Here is a 20,229-nt window from a genome sequence, read left to right on the forward strand (position 1 = left end):
TCGATGTTGAATTGGGCATCAATGGGCATATCACCACCATAACCAGAAGAAGCCATTATGAAAAATAAGATTGAGAGCGCTTTGAGAGAAATTAAGAGAGATCGAGAGAGATTTAAGCGAGATTAAGAGAGATTTGAGAGAGATTATGAGAGATTAAAAGAGAGATTATGAGAGATTAAGAGAGAGGTTGAGAGAAATTGAAAGAGAATGAGAGTTTTTTGGTGAGGAAAATGGTTGGGGGAGGGGGGTATTTATAGGAAATTCCAAAAATTTCCCCAAAAAATTTGGTCCCAACAGCTAAGTGGAATTCGGGCATTCAAGTCGGGTATCGGGCAAACCGTGCAAAATCGGGCAATGGTCAAAAAAATAGCCGTTGGGGTTTGAAATTTTGGCCAAAATTCGGGCGGCGGTCGGGTCGGGCAAAAAAGATCCGTTGGGTTCAAATTCAGGCTAACGGTAAAAAATTTTCAGGCATATTCGAGCAATGGGCGAAATTCGGGCTAACGGTCAAAAAACATTTGGGCAAAATTCGGGTTACGAGGGAAAATTCAAAAAAAAATCCGGCAGGCGGCGAGGTCAACTTCTCCACCGGCGGCGGGCAGCCGGAATGGATTTTTTTGGGCAGCCCGAGCCCGTGCCCGACCAAAATACTCGGACGGGCGGCGAATGGCACCTGCCTGCCGTGCCCAAAAATTTTTGGGCATCGGACATGCCCGCCACTTAAAGTTTCACCACTGGGTGTGTGTGCTTACAAGAGAGGTGCAAAAAATTAAGAAATGGTGCACCAACAAAACCGCTCCAAGCATAAACTAAGCACACAAACAAAAGTAATTAGGTATTGTTCTTTTCACAACTCAAAACACAACTTAAATTTTTAGGCATTATTCTTTTCACAACTCAAATTACAACTTAAATTTTTTATGTGAGAGAAAGTAGCAAAAAGTTGAATTTGAAATTTTGTGAGAGAAATTAATTTTCTCTCACAAAAATTCAAATTCTACGTTTTTACTACATTGTTTTCTCTTAAATAAAAAACTTAAATTGTGATTTGAATTATAAAAAAACACACCTAGGTTCATAGGTTGTCAATTTGTCATCTCTCGTCTCAACAATGCTAATTTTGATACGTCTTTGAAGTACTAAGCCTTAATTAGAAAAAAATTATATTCTTCTTTCTTTAAAAAAAAATAAATCGAAAAAGAACACAAGCAGCAAAATAAGTGGCATGCACATTTTGCAGGTCTGCTCAAATACAAATAAGAAACAGATGTACCACTACACATCCGGACTTGCCACGATTGGGATGTAAAATAGGGGTAGGCTCTATGTAGAGGCCACTCCTTTACTCTTATCACAACTCACTCGAGTGATAATGTTTAGGATTTTCAACAATAAAATATTTTCTGTTTTGTGTCTCCAATGAATATTGTTTTCTGCAAGTTTCTTTCCGCAGACTCAAATATGCAAAACAAATTCCCAACAGTTATAAAAGAAATAAGAATACCACATACGCATATGCAAAGAAGCTCATTAGCTTTTAACGTTTCTATACATATGATCAACTGAACAACAACTATGCCAAAACGACCCCAAATTAACCCACTCTCCTATACAAAAACCATATTACATATATCTGCAGTAGTGTATATATATATATATATATATATATGATATATATAGATTTTGCCGTTCAGGACAGGTCAAAGTTGGGAAGAAAGTTAATTCTAGTCTCTCTCTCTCTCTCTCTCTCATATTTTCTTATTTTCTAACTACATCATTTTCCTTTTGGTTGCTTATGTTTTGTACATGATTTACTATGTGACAAACACGCCCATGGAATGTCAAAACTCAAAAACATTACGACAAAGTACGAAAATGCTTGAAAAAAGAACGTAAATTCTTTAATAGTATTGTTCTATTGATAAACAATGTTTCATTCTTATAAATACCATAAAAAAATTTCAGCAATAAAAGAAAAAAAAGAAACATAGAAGAAAGCGATTATACCTAAGCAACAACATAAAAAATATGTTATTTTAGTTCTTAAGTGAAAGAATGAGGTTAGGAATATCACCAACTTTAATTTCATTTCGCTAGAGCAACTCTCAATTATTATTCTTTTATTGGTAATTGTGTAAAATGTTGTTACATTATTTAACAATAAGATATTAAAATGATCGATGAAAAATGACAATTCAAAATTGATATAAATTAAACGTTAAATAAAAATCGGTGTCCCGAACACTCTTCAAAATGAAAAAAGTTACTCTTTGACCAATTCATTAAAGCCAAAGCATGAGCGTTTAAGAACCAACATCGGTGTGCATGCGTCCTGAATATATAAGAATAATGAATAAAATTCAAAAAAAAAAAAAAGTCTAGTAGAAACTACTGTAATTTCTGCTTTAGCTAGTAAAATATTTCAGTTTTCAAAGGTGCGATCCAAATAAACCGGCACACAAAAGTCAGTCACCTTCGGACTTGTTCTTCTAGAAAACAACATGACAAATAGGAGAGAATTTGCTTGCACGTCAAAAAGTTAATGACAAACTGTGCTTTCTAGAACCTCATAATGCTTCCAATCACAAAGTGATAGTTTCGTCGTGAAGAAGGAAACTACCCGTGCTTCGTAGCTAGGGAATATGCCGATTGTTGGATCGCAATTCGTCTGATCCTAATTCAACTTTACTGAACAAGAGATTAAGATCAAACAAGCAAATTAGTCAAGAGCGTTAAGGAAAAAAAGAAAGAAAAACAACAACAATATATATATATGATGTGGATATAGATATAGATATGTTAAAAGTCACATCTAGTGGACCAAACCCAACAATTAAGTGAAACATAAAACATATTTTAACCTAATGAGGATAAGACTATTGACTGTTTCCAATGGAACGTCATGAAAAAAAACCCTTTTGTATACTCTCCTTTTGCACAGAAGGAAAATTATCAGTGATAATGTTGTCAATATCCTCCCCTCTCAGAGCATAGGTACTGTGGCTGCAACCTTGAGTCAGATGGATATGCATCCCCACAAAGTGTGTTGTCAAGTCCTGCAAGCAATGTAACTGGTGATCATGTAGAATAACCAAACGTCGGAGAACATGTTTTCGATCACGACACGTCGAGTGCATGACCTACCATGTCATGTTTTGTCTTGGAAAGAAACAGCTAGAAATCACTCAGGAATTTAGGTGGCATTCTCTGTGAACTCAACATGTAAGTAAAAGTTGTGTCCAAAACATGTATGGTTATACCAAATTGCGGAACTCAAAAGAAGAAACATCTCTCTGAAGTAAAATACAGTCTTGAGCACACACATCTAATGTGCGCAAAACATGACATTTTTTTACCAAAATATAATGAGTTCTGTCATGGCCTTATTAGAAGAAGAAACGTAAGTTCACTGAAATGGGCACCAGAAATATTCCAAAAACAAAATTTTCTAAAGACTTAATTTAAGACCTCTGCCGGTCCAATAGTAGAAGAAAGATATATAGAGTTTTATGGCATAGACGCAATGCGTCATCTGTAGAAACTGCTTACAAAATAGTTAACAGAAAAAAGACTTTGCCAAACTAAGTCACCAAAAGTGCAGCTACTACCAATTAAGGGCACTTTTTAGTTTTCATGAATGAGAAAGATAAGAGGAGTGTTTCCCCTTTCTACCTATTCCCGTGTTTACTTACAACAATAATTTCAACTGTGGTGGGGTCAACACGATATAGGAATTGAGAAAGGAAAACCCAGTCCTGAGAAATCTTGGTTTTGTTTTCCGTTTGAATTGGAACAAACCACAAGATTTCTTTTATGGCCATACTGTTTCAACTAATAGTTATAGGCACGGCAACATTTTAGCGACATTTTAGTTCTCAAGATATTAGGATTTCTATTCCCAAAATTAGTAAACACTAGAAAGTGAATTAGATTATACAATTCTGCTTCCTAATATGTAAATAGACACCAAGAGAAACAATGATTGCATTTCTTGTTTCTTTTCTTTCTTTTTAAAGAACTTCTCCATTCCCATTATATTTAATTACAGTTTTTACAAAAAAAACACGCCCCAAATATACAAGCCCTTATGATAATGCCACTAAAAGGTGTTTGCAGCAACCACCAACAACAAAATTTTGGCTGAAACGCACTCTTTCAATTACTGAAAGCGAACCATTTATTTGGTACTTTGGCTAGAGGAATGCACAACACTAGTGCAGCTTTAAACAGGAACCAACTTATTTGCTTATAAATGCATTTCGAAGTAATCTACTAATGGTGAGAACGAAATTTATTTGCAATAGTTTAGAATTAGATTGCTTACCATCTTTGCCCGAACTCTGTTCCATGTCAACATGTTCTTGTCCTGGCCGTATCATGCCAGACGATTCACACTCCTGGGAAGGGTTGCCTATTGACATGGAATACGATTGAGGAACATAAAACGAATTATCACTGGTTGTCTGCTTCTTAGCCGATGAAGATTCGGCCGTGGAGCACAAGTCTTCATCTGCTCTCGAGGTCCCAGCCTTTACCAGATTTTGTGAATTATCGGGTATTGGCGGCTTTTCCTCTTGTATACTTTTGGATCTCTTCCTATTAGGTGTGTTGTTATTTGCATTGTGGAATGAGGGAACCCTCTGATCATTCGATGAAACAGTATGACATGGTGCCCTTCCCTTTAAGACCACCTTTGGGATGGCTGAACTTTCTATACGATCTGAGTTGTCGACGACTTCTTCATCCGTGCCATTTGATTCAGCGGACTTTGCTGCTGCTTCCAGTTCCCACATCCTCATTATAGCCTCGGTCAAACGTTCCCTAGCCAAATCAATCTCAATTATAGGTTTTGGATAGTTTAATCCCAGCTCTACTCCTGAAGCTTTAAGCACAGATTCTGGTGCATCCCATGGATGATGAATCCACTCAGTTGGCAATCGCGCTAGCTCAGGTAGCCAATGCCTCACATATTCCCCTTCTGGATCAAATTTTGAGCCTTGAAGCTAACACCAATATTTCAGAAAAACGAATAAGAATGAGGGAAAATAGGGCACAATCTTTGTCACGAAACATCTAAATTCTGATCATTGTCTCCAATGCAGACACTATGAAGTTAAAAACATGTTATTTCCCTCTTAAGTTAGCTAACTTTCTTATTCCCAAACATGCAAGAAAGAATTTTAAGATTCACCAAACCTTGCATTAGAAGTCGCAATTTTGATTTCAGTATCCTTGTACAGATTTCAAATGTTATGCAAGGCACAATAAATTTAAGCCTGCAGGAATTTCCAAGGACTAGCTCTTTTAACAATAGGGAACACCTTGAGCTTTGAAATATGAAGAATCCAGATATAAAGACGCGAAAATCAAAGTTTAAGGTGACACACCCTAAGAAAGAAACTTTCAAAGGAAAAAAAAAAGGAACGTAAGTTAGATGTGGTTAGAGTATTAAGATGTTCTCCATAATAAGGATTCAAGTGATTTTGAGTATAAATGTAGTGGCATTAATCAATAAACAGAATAACAATTTCAAACCTCTGGACTATCCAAGCGCTCAAGTTCATGACCGTCTGGTAAGCTTCCTGATATATACTGCCAACCCAGGATATCACTTTCCAAGTCTGCATCCAAAAGAGTATCCCAGAAATACTTCATCCCCCATCTCCAAGGAATAAGAAGAACTTTCACTGAGAAACTTGAAACAATCACTCTAATCCTGTTGTGTATCCACCCAGTTGCCCAGAGCTCTCTCATTCCGGCATCAACCAATGGATAGCCCGTTCGACCCTGTCTCCAAGCCTTAAAATGAGCAGTATTCGGTTGCCATGGGAAAAATTTCAGGTTGCTAAGAAGCGATCTCTCATGGGTGAATGGGAAATTGAAACAAAGATAACGAGAATACTCTCTTAGACCGATGGCCCTAAGAAAAAAGTTCACACTCTCTTTCCCAGTGGAGTTCCCTTCCTTTGTCCACAGTATCTGCTTCATTCTAGCAGATTGGAATACCTTTCTCACACTTAATTCCCCGAAATGAAGATATGGAGACAAAAGTGATGTATAGTTTCCTCCAACTTTTAGCCTATTCTTTGAATAGTTGAGAAGGTGCTCCTCAATAAACTCGGTTAGAGTATTATCTGCACTGCTCCAACCTGGAGACCAGGCTCTTCCTAATAAGGCATTGCTAGCTTTTTCTGACTCGTCTTCGAGACTCAATTCGTTGATTGAACACTTTGCAATTGTTCCTATCAGTGACACCACAAAACCATGTCTCAACTATTTGTCTTTTACATCTTCTGTTTTTTTTCTTTTGCATACAAGCTCATACATACGCATGTAAAGGTTTTAGGTCCGGAATTAGGTAGGAAACAATGAGGAATGACCCTTCTTTTCTATTGAAAAATTCTATGGAAAGAAGCACGGATATATAATTACTGCATTGATGAGAAAAATACCAGAAAGATAAAGATACTTTGAAAGTGTACCTGTAGTTGGTATCAATTTCCATGGAGGAAGAAGCGAAACAGGTTCCATTGGCATTTGAAAGCACTTCTCCCAATATGCCTCAAAGGTTGTAAATGCAAGACCCTTATCATCATATACTTCCCATGGCTCAAACAGCAGATCTCCATTGTAGCTTTGCACAGAAATACCTAGCTCCACAAGCTTTTCTTTAACGTTGTGATCACGAACAAGCGAAACAGGATCTGGATAGACAAAAGCGATAACTAATAGGCGCGCAAGAGACATAAAATCTATGAACTTTGAAAGATCTCAATTGCAGACATGCAGTGACTCTGTAAGAAGTAAGAAATGCGTATAAAATTGATATTGATGATGTAAGCCCATCCACCGAAAAATTAAGGATCCCAACTATCCGAATTGCTCGATCAAATTGCCTCGTCAAAACACCCCATTAAACCAAGGACCAATTTGGTTTGCTGTTTGAACGACAATCCAAAACCTTTTTGTTACAGTGTTTGATCTTACAAAAATTCAAACTTTTGTTTAAACCTATTCAAACCTTTGAACCAGACAGAAATATCCCGTACTTTCATACAAAAGAAATTGAAAGCTAATGAACATTAGAGCCTCACCAAAGATGGTAAAACACAAAAATGAATCCAATTATGACCTTTAAACTCAACTAAAACGCATCATATGTGTGTTTCAAGTGTAATGACGCTACTTTAAGAAAAGGAAACAGAACATACCATAAAGATGGTTAAACACTACTTTGGTAGCCCCAGTGGCTTTGATGCACTCCAAAAGAGCCTCCAAAGTACTTTGGGTCTTGATTAGCACAAGCTCAGCCCCAAGGGATTTCAGAGACTGTTCCAAATGGGCTAGAGACTGCTTCAGCCACCACCGCGACACCCGACCCGGATAGAACTGCCCTTCCTCTTTAGGACACCATATGTAGACGGGAAGAATACTACCCTCCTTAGCAGCAGCTGCTAAAGCAGGATTGTCCTCAATTCTTAGGTCCCTTCTAAACCAAACTATGGTCTTACTACTACTACCCATGTTGCATAATTCAGCTACTTTAAGCTTCAAAATGATACATCAAAATTTAAGTTCTCTATTCTTTCTTTCCTTATTTCAACTAAAAACACTAAATAAAGTTCTCATGATGCTAAATCTGAGAAACCCATGAAGCAATTTGAAGTCCCAACTCTTTTACTCTTCTCCACAAGATCCAAAATCTTACCAACAAAAGGATTCTAATATTTTATACCCAATTAAGGATTCCCACTAAAAAGCTCAAAACTTGATCCACCATTGACAATAAAGCTCTAGAACTGCAGAAGGAAAAAAAGAAAGTCAACGCAAACCAGTAGATGGAACTTCCTCAAAAAATACTGAAATTATGAAACTTTTTTTTTTGTCTTCCATCTTTAGTTCACCAGGAGCTTTCAACAAACAGTTCTCTTTCTCTCCACTCTGGAATTACAGATCAGAGTTGATCATGTGACTGTGTACAATGGATCTGAGACAAACCCCAAGATATAATATACTCAATTATGCGTATTAAAGAATATTATCCATAAAGACCAAGAATATCTAGGAAAAATATAAAACCAAAAGAAGAAGAGAATATAACCAGACAAAAACAGCCTTCACAACACTCAAACAAAAACAAAGGAAAAAAAGAAAAACTCTGGCTGATCAGAAGCAGATGAGGATTCGAGAAGATAACAAAATACCAAAGTTTGCCACCAACCAAAGAACTCCTCCCATGTAGTATCTTTTCATGCTTTGCTCGGACATGGGCAAAAAAGATATATATGATACATCAAAAAAAAAAAACATCTACTTAGATTATTTCTATGCAAAATCTACAGGGCATGTTTTTTATTTTTTTAACTAAGAAGGGTGAATGAGGAAAATGAGTTTTTGGTGAGTATGGAATCCATTTGTATGTAGTAATGTCAGGTCACGTGGACGAGTTGAAAGTGATATTTGTTATTGTGGTGGAAAAACACTTTCTGGTAGCTTCGGTGAAGTGCCCACCGTGAAATAGATAAGACCTTTCCTTTCACAAACTGACATAATACATGAATCTACCATAAGTGGCACATGGTAATTTGCTTGTAAAGAGTATTTAGTTGCCTTAGTTTTTTTTTTTGGACAAATTTTATAAATTCCCCTTAAATTTTATTGTCAACATGCGGCTTAAATTTTAAAGTATTCATATGGTGCCTCCTCAATTTATTATTTGTGTCAACATGTTCTTTAAGGTTAACTCTGTTAAATTTTTTAACAAAAATGCATTTAAATACCCTCGAACTTTATCACTAGGGCTATCATGGATTAAGTTGGTGTAAGATAAGACTTTTTATTATCTCGCCTCAAAGGGTACGGGTTGCACATATTTTTAGCCCCAATGATATTAGAAAAATTTCACAACCCAATGATATTTAGGTTGGGTTGGAGCAGGGTGGGTTGGGTGGTCGGATTCATCATTCAAAGAATCATAATTCAATCAAATATTCAAAGGTCATCATCAAATAGAAATAATAACTCCAACATTTAAAGTTCATCATCAAATAATATTGACCATCAAATAGAACTAATATTGATAATTAAACATAACTCTAATATTCAAAGTTCATCATCAAATAGAAATAATACTGATTAGTCCATCATCAAATAGATAGTAATTCAAAGTTCAATCCAACATCAAACATGAAGCAAAGTAGTTCATCCAACATCAAACATAAAGCAAACATAAATTAGAGGCTTAATTCAAATCCATCCAAAGCAAGCACTGCAACAACAAGCATCATTATCAATCCACACTCATAGACTCCTTATCAGGCATGTTTGTGCGGGTTGGGTTGGGGTGTGCAGGTTATTATAGGCCCAACCCACAAACCGTCCCAAACACATTGTGCCAGACATTTAGTGGGCCCAAAAATAAAAAATAATGTTATACGTTGCCTTTTTCTGGTTGGATTGGGGTGGGATGGGTTAGGTTTGCGGGTTGTTCAGATTTATGTACAGCCATATTTGTCACTTGGTTAATATGCCTCATGAAATTTAAAATGTACATGTTTTGCCCTCTGAACTATGATATCTCTCCAATTTTTTTCCGCTCATTTTGATTTTATCAGCTTTGTGAACGAAAATATTGATATGACCATCAAATTGCTAATTATTTATGATATTTGACCATTAAAATTTGTTAAGTTAATGGGTTTCTTAAGGTTTGTGTTGTTGTTTTTTTTTTAAAAGGTACAATAAAATAAATGACATGAACGCATTTAGATTTAGAAATGTTATATATGTATAAAGCATAAACATGCTTTATGTTGAGCACTTCTATATAGGTGAAATATTAAGAAAAAAATTAACAAAATTCACTACATTATACTGATTTACTCCTCATTTTTTTTCGTCTAATCAACTAATGTTTTGAGAATTGGTGCTTCACTAACATTTTTAGAGGAGAATGTATTTAATAAACCTCAAATATTATAGATAATTAGCAATTTAATTGTCATATCAACATTTTCGTTCAAAAAACAAATAGAATCAAGATTGAGGAGAAAAAGTTGGAGACGTATCATAGTTCGGAGGGCAAAACGTGTACATTTTAAAATACAGGGGGCATATTAACACAAGTGACAAAGTTCAGGACGCATTTATAAGCATTTTCGTTAAAAAACTTAACGAAGTTAACCTCAGGGGATATGTTAACACAAATGACAAAGTTCAGTTAACACAAATGACAAAGTTCAGTTAGCACAACATGCACATTTAAAAATTCAATAGCATGTTAACTCAAATAATAAAGTTATGAAAAAATTTATAAAATTTGTCCTTTTTTCCCAAAGGATAGATACACACGAATACCAATAACCTTGTAGATGTAGTATATGAGATTAAACCCTTAATTAAGACCAGATTCATTAGTGAAATTTAACGTAACTCAAGAAGGAAGACGCATGTAAAAACTCGATAAAAAAAAGTTCCTTGACACCTCAATAATGAAGCACACATAAAAGCTTAGTTTATGGTAGGACACATTGTCTTGTCATATCACGAGTAATTTTTTTAAAGTTCTAGATTAAATTTTTATGGCATGTTTTACTAGTACGAACACTTTGTGTTTCATAGTGTATTATTTTTAATGGGGTCAAATCAGAAAGTTACAAATTAACCAAATAATAAAAACAATCACTCTAATGAAATTACAAAACAACGGTCCCTACAAATTACAACTATTTAAAAAACACCAAGCCGAGCCGACATAGAATTTCCAATTGAGATTATATTTTGAGAAGAAAAAAAAATCTTTAGTAGGCCATCAAAAATCACTTTAGATAGTGTTTTATTGCAGTGCATACATACTATTTGATTATGACATTTCTTTCTTTTTGTTAAGAATATAAATGTATATTATAAATAGAGACTCATAAAAAGATAAAATAAAGTAAAATAAAATAAACAAGTCTGACAAAGAAAATATGATTAGCAAATATATTGGGTATGTTACATGCTAATTACATTAGTACTAATTAGATTAAGAAAAGATATCTGCATTAAAATAAAATGATGGTTCAAAAGTATTTTATTACTATACTTTATACTATATAAATTTGATCAGGAATTCTTATCTAACACCGTTAACTTTTGAAATGGTATTTTAAGTAAATATAATCTTAAAACACTGCTAATTCTTAATAAAGTTGAGTTGGGATTTTTTTTTAAAAGACTATAAGAAAAGACAAGATTTACCATTAAACAAAGATGAAGAAGGACATTAAAGATATAGGTACAAAGATTAGGTAAGTAGCTGTATATCCATGAGAATCCAACGACAAAGGCACATGTGATATATAGCTTTACAACACATGGTCGTGCCCTAATTGCTTTTTTATATTTGGAGACGTTTAGTTTATGTATTTAAAATTATGATTTAAAATTATTTTCATTTTACGTGTATTTTTTATGAGAGAATATATTATAAAAAATTATGAATTATGATTTAGAATCAAAAATGAATATATTGTAATTCTAAATATAGAAAGACTTTCAACAACAGTACAAGAACATGTGCATTTTTTTTTTGGGGTTCTATTCACGTGGCCCAGTATATAATATTACACTCATTCCTGATTCTGTTTCCAAATTCAGGAAAAGACTTTTGGTTTTCTTTAGTTTTGTTGGGAAAGCCGTACAATCCGTCTTTTGATAGAAAAATGTGCAAGATAACAAGAAAAATGAAAAAGACAATCCACAGAGGTTTTTAGGCACCTGTGGTTTTTCATTTTAAGAAATTTTTAGTATATTTAGGCTTTAGCGGCTCCTAAAGTATTTTCAAGACATAAATCTCGTTTATTTTACCGATTCGAGTTTAAAATTTGAGTTTTGTTACAGTAAAAAACTTTCAGAAATAATCATATCTAAGTTTTTTATTACAGTAAAAATTCTAACATAAAGTCACATCTAAATTTAAATTAAAAACTCAAATCAACAAACTAAACACTCATAATATATAAACATTTTTTGAGGTAATTAAATGCCTGGATTTCTTGTTTTCTTAAATTTCTTTTATTTTTGATAAACAGAGTAATAGCTGCCTTAACTCCAATGATCAGTAAAATCCAATTTTGATAATTTTGTACGTGATGTTATGACTCGTTTAGTTTTTTTATTTAAATTTTTAATTTAAGTTGATATTTAATTTTATGTGAAAATTTTTAACTGTAATAAAAAAATTAAATATAATTACTTTTGAGAATTTTTTACTATAATAAAATTCAAATTTTAAATTTAAATTAATAAAATAAATGAGTTCAAATGTGTAGTTCTTTGTATTTTTTTTTTTCGCTAGAAAGATTGTGTAGTTCTTTGTTGAGCCATAGTGTTATCATTATGGAGCAATTATCTTTCTTCCATTCAAAGAAAAAACAGAAAAGAACAAAAGAAAAACAGTCAGCCGACATATTTGACCAAGCGCGGTTTCCCAAGCTTCCTTCATCACCAAGGTTTGAGAGCACGCCCAAGAAAAAAAAATGGCAAACGGTGACTTGGCTAATTTTCTCAGGTAAAATAATAGCATTATAAATATGAAATTTTAAAATATTTACAATAAATAACATGCCTGCGGTAAATTATTTACAAAGTAAATATATAAGATAAATTCACCGTAAATATGGTTTTGTAAATGAATCATTTACCCTACTATTTACCATAAATATTTTCAAATGCACAATTTATTATAAATATTTTCAATTTGTTATAAATATTTTTAGAAAAATAATAGTTAAATTATTCTCCCTTTTATAAGGACCAGGAAAATAGTTCACATATAATAAAAATACCTCATCGATAGCAGATAATTCTGAACAATTCAAATAAAATCATAATTATATTAAATTAAAAAAAATATGATAATTTATCAAAACTATTGATGATTTGAAACTGTCCAAGAAAAAAAAAATATATATATATATATATAATTTTTTTCATGCTGAATTCTCACAAAAGAAACCACTTCGCTCAAAAAATGGACACTTTTCCGGACTTGAAACTTTTGGTTGTTAAAAACATCATCAAAGAACCCCAAAACAGTGAAAATGGGACCTGAATGTCCCGTTTAAAACTCATTTTAAAATAATTTTATTTTTTGTACGAAAATAAAAATAAAAACATTTTTAATCTCAGACAGTGATCATTTTTATAAATGCGTTTAATAATTTTATTAAAAAATTATTTTCAGTGTAAAAAAATCTATTAATGTCTCTCTTTCTCTCTCTCCTCGAGAGAAGAGAAATCAAAAAAAAAAATAAAAAATAATTAAAAATCATTTTTCATTTCTCTCTCATTTTATACTAAACTAAAAAATTATTTTCAGAAAAAAAAATAAAAAATGATTAAAAATTATTTTTCATTTCTCTCTCATTTTATACTAAACTAAAAAATTATTTTCATTGCCGTAAAAAATAAAAACGGGATCAATTCTAAACAAGGTCAAAATCTGTCCACTTGAGATGGAAAAAACAGAAAAGTGTGTCCACTTTGTGCAACAGAAAGCATATCACAGGCTAAGGTGTTCATTCTGTCAATCACCAAAGCAAAAAAGAAGAAAAAGGAACAAAAAGAGAAAACAGGATCTGGTTCACTAGATTGAATCTGGATGTAGCAGCCAATAATAATAATAATAATAATAATAATAATAAGCAGGCAAAGTTGCAAAATAGCAACATATGGTGAAGTTATAAATGGATGCTAGGAAATGCTCAGTGATAGGATAATAGGAGTAAAATTATCAATCTTAATATCCATCACCATAACATACCCAATATCACCTGAGAAGCATCATGGCAATGAAGAAGCCCCAAAATATCCCTGCAAAGGGTAAATAACCAGGAGCCCCCTAATCAGCCTTCCCAAGGTGCTGATTATTTAGTAATTAAGCTATATGAAATTTGTACAACTACAGAAAATCAGAAACTGATTAAAAAAAGGAAAGAGCATTCCTTTTTTGTTGCTAGAAGGAATTCCCGAGGGACTTCTTTCCAGATGACAAACCATTTAAGTGTTCAATGTGCCCGGTCTCGGAGGACTTCAAGATCCATCTCAGTTGGATCAGTTGCCTGGATCTCATAGTGAATTCCATCCAGCTCCCTTCTGAACTTGTCCTTTGATGTTGCGTAAAGCATCTTAGCACGGATCCTCGATACAGACGGTGACCTAGAATCAAAGTTTTACAAAGGCAAAGCCATGAGTGAACGTTCACGAGAATTCCCAAATAACGCAATCACTGAGTTAGGATGATTCCACAGGCAACTGAACAGCTTAGAATAAAAATAATATAGTTCGTCCAAACGTGAAACGACATTGAGAAAAATTAAGGACAAAGAGCCTAAGCAAAGTATTAGTAATTAATAACAATAGCACTCCCTCACCAAAACGAATGTATTACCGCAGCAACAATACTCCAGGAAAAGTAAGGAAGATCAAGGGCGGGAAGAAGTAAACAGGAAGCGGAGAGCCGTCCTGTTGCCACCATCAGGCGAATATAACAAGAACATTTGTTATCTTTCCAACAAGAATAATATCTGAATCTGACAGCAATCTATTGGCAATCATTTTGTATCCCTAACACGCTAAACAAGAGCAACATGCAAACTCTAATTTAGATACTTCCAGCACTAAACAACCATATATTTTAAAACTCAGAAACATGACCAAACAAGACTGAGGAAACCAATACCAACCAAAGGCATGAAATAGAGAGAGGCAGATGACAATTCAGAAGGGTTTTCAACGTCCTTTCCTTTGCTACGAAGTTATATGACAAAGGATCAGAACTGTCTGTCCCAGCATGCCAATTTACCAACAACAAGTAAAGCACACAGCCAAGATATTCATGGAACAAAGGAAACAGATTTAATCTTGTAGATAGAATCAATCAAGTACTACACGGGAAATGGAAGATTACATTAATGCATATCAAAGAATTGGAAAACCACTAAATGCACGATCCGAGTGCTCATTAAGACAATTAGCAAAGAGATATCAACTAATAACTTCAGTGTGTGAAAGTCCTACTGAAGCTTCTAGCACAAACAACAGCCTGAATTTATAATAAACACAAATGTAAGGCGCAAAATCAATAACATCGTCGACTAATTAGATAATTGGTCAAAAAGGAGTTTGATTAATCAATTGCAACTGGACAAAGACACACAGCCTATTAGTTCTGAATCTAGCTACTGCAAAAGAAACTAACCATGCAATGAAAAAGATTTTGCTCTTTTGGCAATTCTCCGAAGTAACGAAATCAAAGTCATAAACCGCGTATCGACAATCATTCTCGGGCAATGAAGCAGCAAAATCATCAAAGCTTTCAGCCGGGCCTCCGGTTTTCTCGACCATGACCTCTTTTTTCTTTTCATCAATCTTGAAAATCACATAGCGGAAAACTTTCTTCCTCTGCAGCTCGAGGAACGTGCTCTTACTGTGATCAGCAACACCCATGCCAGACGAAGCATTTCCCTTCAACAAACAAACCCAGTTTTCAATATTTTCTAAAGCCAAAATCAACGCAAACACAACTAAAAATCACCCCCATTATTGTCTCTGTATCAGTTGCTTGCACCTAACAAATTTACCAAACTACATTTTTTAATCAACAACAAGAGATTGAAAATTTTGAAATTATTTCTAAAGGAATATAAAAAGAAAAATTCTAAAAACTGAAGTGCGAAAAAAAGAAACTAACAGAATCTAGAATTCAAGCTTGAAAATTTTCAGTTCCGCATAAACTATAATCAATTTATTAATCACCGAATCACGGACATATGAAAGCAAATGAAACTGTCAAATTTGACTGAAACCACAATTTCAGCTCCGAATTTAGCGAATAATATATACATTGGAGTTAACAAAAATCAAATATCCCAAACAACCCATACTCGAACAAAGATCAAGCAATCGCTGAATCAAAAGGGACAGAAAATAAGAAAACCTAAAAGGTCTAAACGACCCAAACATGAAATCAGACGATAATTACACTTGAAAACGTTACCAAAAAAAAAGAACTAAGACAGATCTCCATTAGAGAAGGAAGAAGCGTACCCCTCTGAAAGCCATGCCTGGCCCGATCGCCAATGGAGAGAGAGAGAGAGAGACGGAAGTGAAAAATTTGAGAAAGAGAGAGAGAGTGGAGAAGAAAGAAGGAGAAAAAGCAGCCACCGAAAAAAAAAAAAGAAAAGAAAAAGAAAATCGGAATTAGTAGAACAGTGCGAAGAAGAAAAGAATTTCGTGGTTTGAAGGAAAAGAAATAATAGAGATTAAAAAAAAACCAATAAAAGTTTTTTTTTTAGAACAGTGTACGACGTCGTATCTATCTCTTCCTTTTTTTATTTCGACACAGATCCTAAACTCATGCATGTTTGAAACCTTTTTTAAAACGATTTTCACGTATTTTAAAAGATAAAAAATAAAAATAAAAATAAAATGATGTTTATTTAATAAATATTTTAAAAATATAAATATAAATATAAATAGCGGGAATAATTTTTGTGAAAGAATTAAAAAATAGTTAAAAAATTATTTTTAACTTTTAGTATTTATTAAAAATATTATAATATATTAATTAATAAATATAATTTTATTTTTTTATTATATTCAAAATAATTTCTTAAAAAAATTAACCAAACACAATTTCAGAATCAATTTTAAAATAATTTTTAAAACAATCTCATTTTTATTTTTTATTAAAAACAAAATTATTTTAAAATTAATTGTAAACGCTCTATATGTTTTTCTCATATGTGTAATAAGATTACCGGGAACGTCGGGACTTTGAAAATCATTGACAATTTAGTGGATTATAGACTGTAGAAAAGAGGACTTCGAGGATTAGACACCGTAGGATTGGAATTGAGTGGCTGTGATATTCGTCAGACGTGTAGATGTTCGGCCTCTTGTTCTCATTGTGACACGCAATAAGCCTTTCGAGTTTCGGCCTTGAAGGCCTTGGTGGAGCCTCGAATCCATGTAGTTTGGTTTTTGAATGATGGAAGTGATATGTTTGAGAGAAATAAAAATTTAGTGGCATTTATCCCCACCAAAGAGCTAGAGAGGCCTACTCTTTGTTGACCTGAAGTAATGCACTTTAACATCTTCTATTTGAGGCCACGTTCACTTTACCGATTCGAGTTTAGAATTTAAGTTTTGTTACAGTAAAAAGTTATCAGAAACAGTCATATTTAACTTTTTTGCTACAGTAAAAAGCTCTCACATAAAATCACATCTCAACTCGAATTACAAACTCAAATCAGCGAAGTGAACGGGCCCTCAATGCATCACTTTGTCAAAGGATTTCAACCCAATTTCTCCTTTAAGACTCCAATAGGGCTAGTTTTTATTTTTTTTCTTATCTTATTAGAGAAACTTCTTAAAAATAAAAGATAAATAATTAGACTTCATAACTGCTACTAGACCTATCTAAGAGAATGCAACAAACCTATCTACAAGGCTTAAGGATTGTGTCCCACTGAGCCTTACTATTAGGAACTTATATTGACACCCAAATTTTCATTAAGACACCAATTTTTTAAATACTAATTTTATAAATGTCCTCCAAACTATAGATTTATGTTAATTTGCCCTTTAATTTTAAAATGTGATCATTGCATCCATCCAACTACATAAAAGTGTTTACTCAAAAAAAAAAAAAAAAACCCTACATAAAAGTGTTCAAAACAGAGAGCGTGTTTGGAACCGTTTTTGAAAATGGTTTTCACGTTTCGAAAAGTAAAAAATGAAAATGAAAACGACACGACGTTTGTTTAGAAAATGTTTTGAAAATGAAGACAGTGAGAATGGTTTCTTGAAGGAATTAGAAAACACTTGAAAGTTGTTTTCACTTTTCTGTTTTTATTTTTTACTGCTTATCAATAAAATTATAATATATTAATTAATAAACACGATTTCACTTTTTTATTATACTCAAAACAATCTCTTAAAAAACTAATCAAACGTAATTTTGAAATCGGTCACAAAACAATCTCATTTTTACTTTTTATTGAAAATAAAATCATATGATTCTCAAAACAATCTCCTTTTTACTTTTTATTGAAAACAAAATCATATGATTCTCAAAACAATTTCATTTTTACTTTTTATTGAAAACAAAATCATTTTGAAACTAATTCTAACGCACCCCGACATTCCTTTCTAATTTCTCAACAAACTAACAAAATGGTTGACTTGACACCAGTACTGGAACTTTGGGCCGGCGGGCCTGCCCGAAGCCCAAATTTTTTAGACTCGGCAGGCAGGCCCATAAGGTCGCCCGTTCAAGCAAGATTTCGGGCTCAGGCTCGGGCTGCCCGAGAAAGGTCAGAATCGCTAAAGCCTGTTGCCGAACGAAAGCCCCCGACTATCGACCGCCGAAATTTTTTCCCTCCGGCCCGAATTGCCCGATCAATGGCTAATTTTTTGACCGTTAGCGCCCGACCCGAACCGCATCTCGAAAGCTCGACCCACAGCGGCTCTTTTTTTGAACGTTGCCTGATTTCAGCCCGAACCCGCCCGAAACCCGACCCGCAGACCAAAAATAACCGTTGGATTCGAATTTGGGGAAAAAAATCAATTTTTTAACCCAAAAATTTTCCCATAAATACTCCTCATCCCCTAAACATTTTTCTCCCAAATTTCCCTATTTAAATTGTGATTTCTAAACATTTATTTACTTTGGACATTGTAATTGTAATATTTAGACTTTGTAAGTTTGTAAAATTTATAATTCGTAACAAAATGATTGTCCCCCTTTTTTCTTACCAAGTTTTTCCATATTGTGTTTTTCTTGGTAAGGTTTTTAACAGGCAATCATGAATTAAAAATTTAAAAATTAATATACAAAATTAATTCCTTAAATTGTGTTAATAGTGTGTGTTGATTTTAATTTTTATATAATTTTAACACAAAATAACCTAATAATTATTTATATACAAATACAAATAATAAATAATAGTATATTATATATAATATGTATACAATATTATAAAAAATTTAAAAATATAATAAAAAATATTTTTTTGGGCACTTCAGGCGGACTGAGGCTGCCCGATTGGGCTCAGGCAGCCAAAACCAAGCCCGCGGCCCATTCATAGGCCTTCTCAAGCTCGGGCGGACTGCCCGAAAATTTCAGGCGGGCGGGTTTGGGTGTCGGGCTCAACTTTAATTTTTTCGGGCAGTCGTCGGCGGTCCGTCTAAAATTCCAGCACTACTTGACACGTTCAAAACAGACAATCGAGGTGTGAAAAAAAAAGATAACAATTAATTGCCTTATCATTATCATTATTGTTGTTGTTACTGCATCTGTTATTATTATTGTTATTATTATTATGAGTTGGAAGATGAGAGTTGTCCTCTACACCTTAACCTAGGATTAAGTGAATTTATCGCTAGATATGCCTGCAACCTTAATATAATTGTCTATTGATCATTGATGCTTGACATCTTGGTACACTTCATAGTATTTAAAAAAAAAAAAAAAAGCCTTTTTGGTAAACTACTTTCTCCCTGGTCTCAAGAGGCCCCGCGTTGTTGTGCACTGTTAGCTTAGGGCATCCCTAATTCAACATCAAATATACACGATAAGTCAAAATTTGGCATTTGATTTTTTTTTTACTTAATAATTACTATATTATTAGTTCAAATTATTTACAAATTAAAAAAAAAACTTTTTAAATTAAGTTTTTTATTTGAAAATTATGAAATTTCATTAAATAACAGAGCAAACAACAAAAAAATAATTGACACAAATAGTCTTTAAACTATTTAATAAGTGACAATTTAATTCCTATTTTGTTAATTTTAACGAAATCATCCTCAAACTCTCAAATTATTAGTAATTTAACCCTTTTTGTTAAAATCTGTTAAATTTTTTACAGAATCACGCACGTGATGTCATATGAACCTCTTTTTAATGAAGATATATATTCAATTTAAATTTAAAATTTAATTTTTAATATAATAAGATTTTTTTAAAAATATTCCGATCTAACATTTTTACTGTAACGAAAATTCTTAAATAAAATAACATCCCAACAAACCAAACGGAATGCCCCAGAGTTCACACCTCTTTTTGCCCTTTCCTTCTACAACTTCGTAAAAAACCCGTCTCCTTCCTATAACCGATCCGCTGCCTCCAGATCCGCCAGCACCGGCGCTGCTGCAAGCGCAGCCACCATCGAGCGCAGG

The 20,229-nt window shown here is 33.4% G+C and overlaps 2 protein-coding genes across 7 annotated transcripts; both read right to left on the reverse strand.

Moving 5' to 3' along the window:
- Positions 1-2,782: 2,782 nt before the first annotated feature.
- Positions 2,783-8,392, reverse strand: LOC21404280 (cryptochrome-1). Of its 6 annotated transcripts, none has more exons than XM_024171017.1 (6): positions 8,222-8,391; positions 7,212-7,799; positions 6,483-6,704; positions 5,536-6,242; positions 4,325-5,003; positions 2,783-3,056 (listed from the first exon to the last, which is right to left on the reverse strand). In XM_024171017.1, the coding sequence occupies exons 2-6, from the start codon at positions 7,522-7,524 to the stop codon at positions 2,968-2,970; spliced, it is 2,010 nt and encodes a 669-aa protein (XP_024026785.1). In that variant the 5' UTR covers positions 7,525-7,799; positions 8,222-8,391; the 3' UTR covers positions 2,783-2,967. The 6 variants fall into 6 exon arrangements, with proteins under 6 accessions (XP_024026785.1, XP_024026783.1, XP_024026782.1 ...); XM_024171015.1 differs by having other exon boundaries at positions 8,205-8,391; XM_024171014.1 differs by having other exon boundaries at positions 7,212-7,987; positions 8,205-8,391.
- A 5,363-nt stretch (positions 8,393-13,755) lies between these two features.
- On the reverse strand, positions 13,756-16,175 carry LOC21404281 (actin-depolymerizing factor). The gene is made up of 3 exons (XM_024171024.1): positions 16,093-16,175; positions 15,245-15,510; positions 13,756-14,202 (listed from the first exon to the last, which is right to left on the reverse strand). Exons 1-3 carry the CDS (start codon positions 16,105-16,107, stop codon positions 14,052-14,054), a joined length of 432 nt encoding a protein of 143 aa, XP_024026792.1. The 5' UTR covers positions 16,108-16,175; the 3' UTR covers positions 13,756-14,051.
- Between the last annotated feature and the right edge of the window lie 4,054 nt (positions 16,176-20,229).

This window comes from Morus notabilis, unplaced genomic scaffold, assembly GCF_000414095.1.
Source record: "Morus notabilis unplaced genomic scaffold, ASM41409v2 Scaffold93, whole genome shotgun sequence".
Lineage (NCBI taxonomy): Eukaryota > Viridiplantae > Streptophyta > Magnoliopsida > Rosales > Moraceae > Morus > Morus notabilis.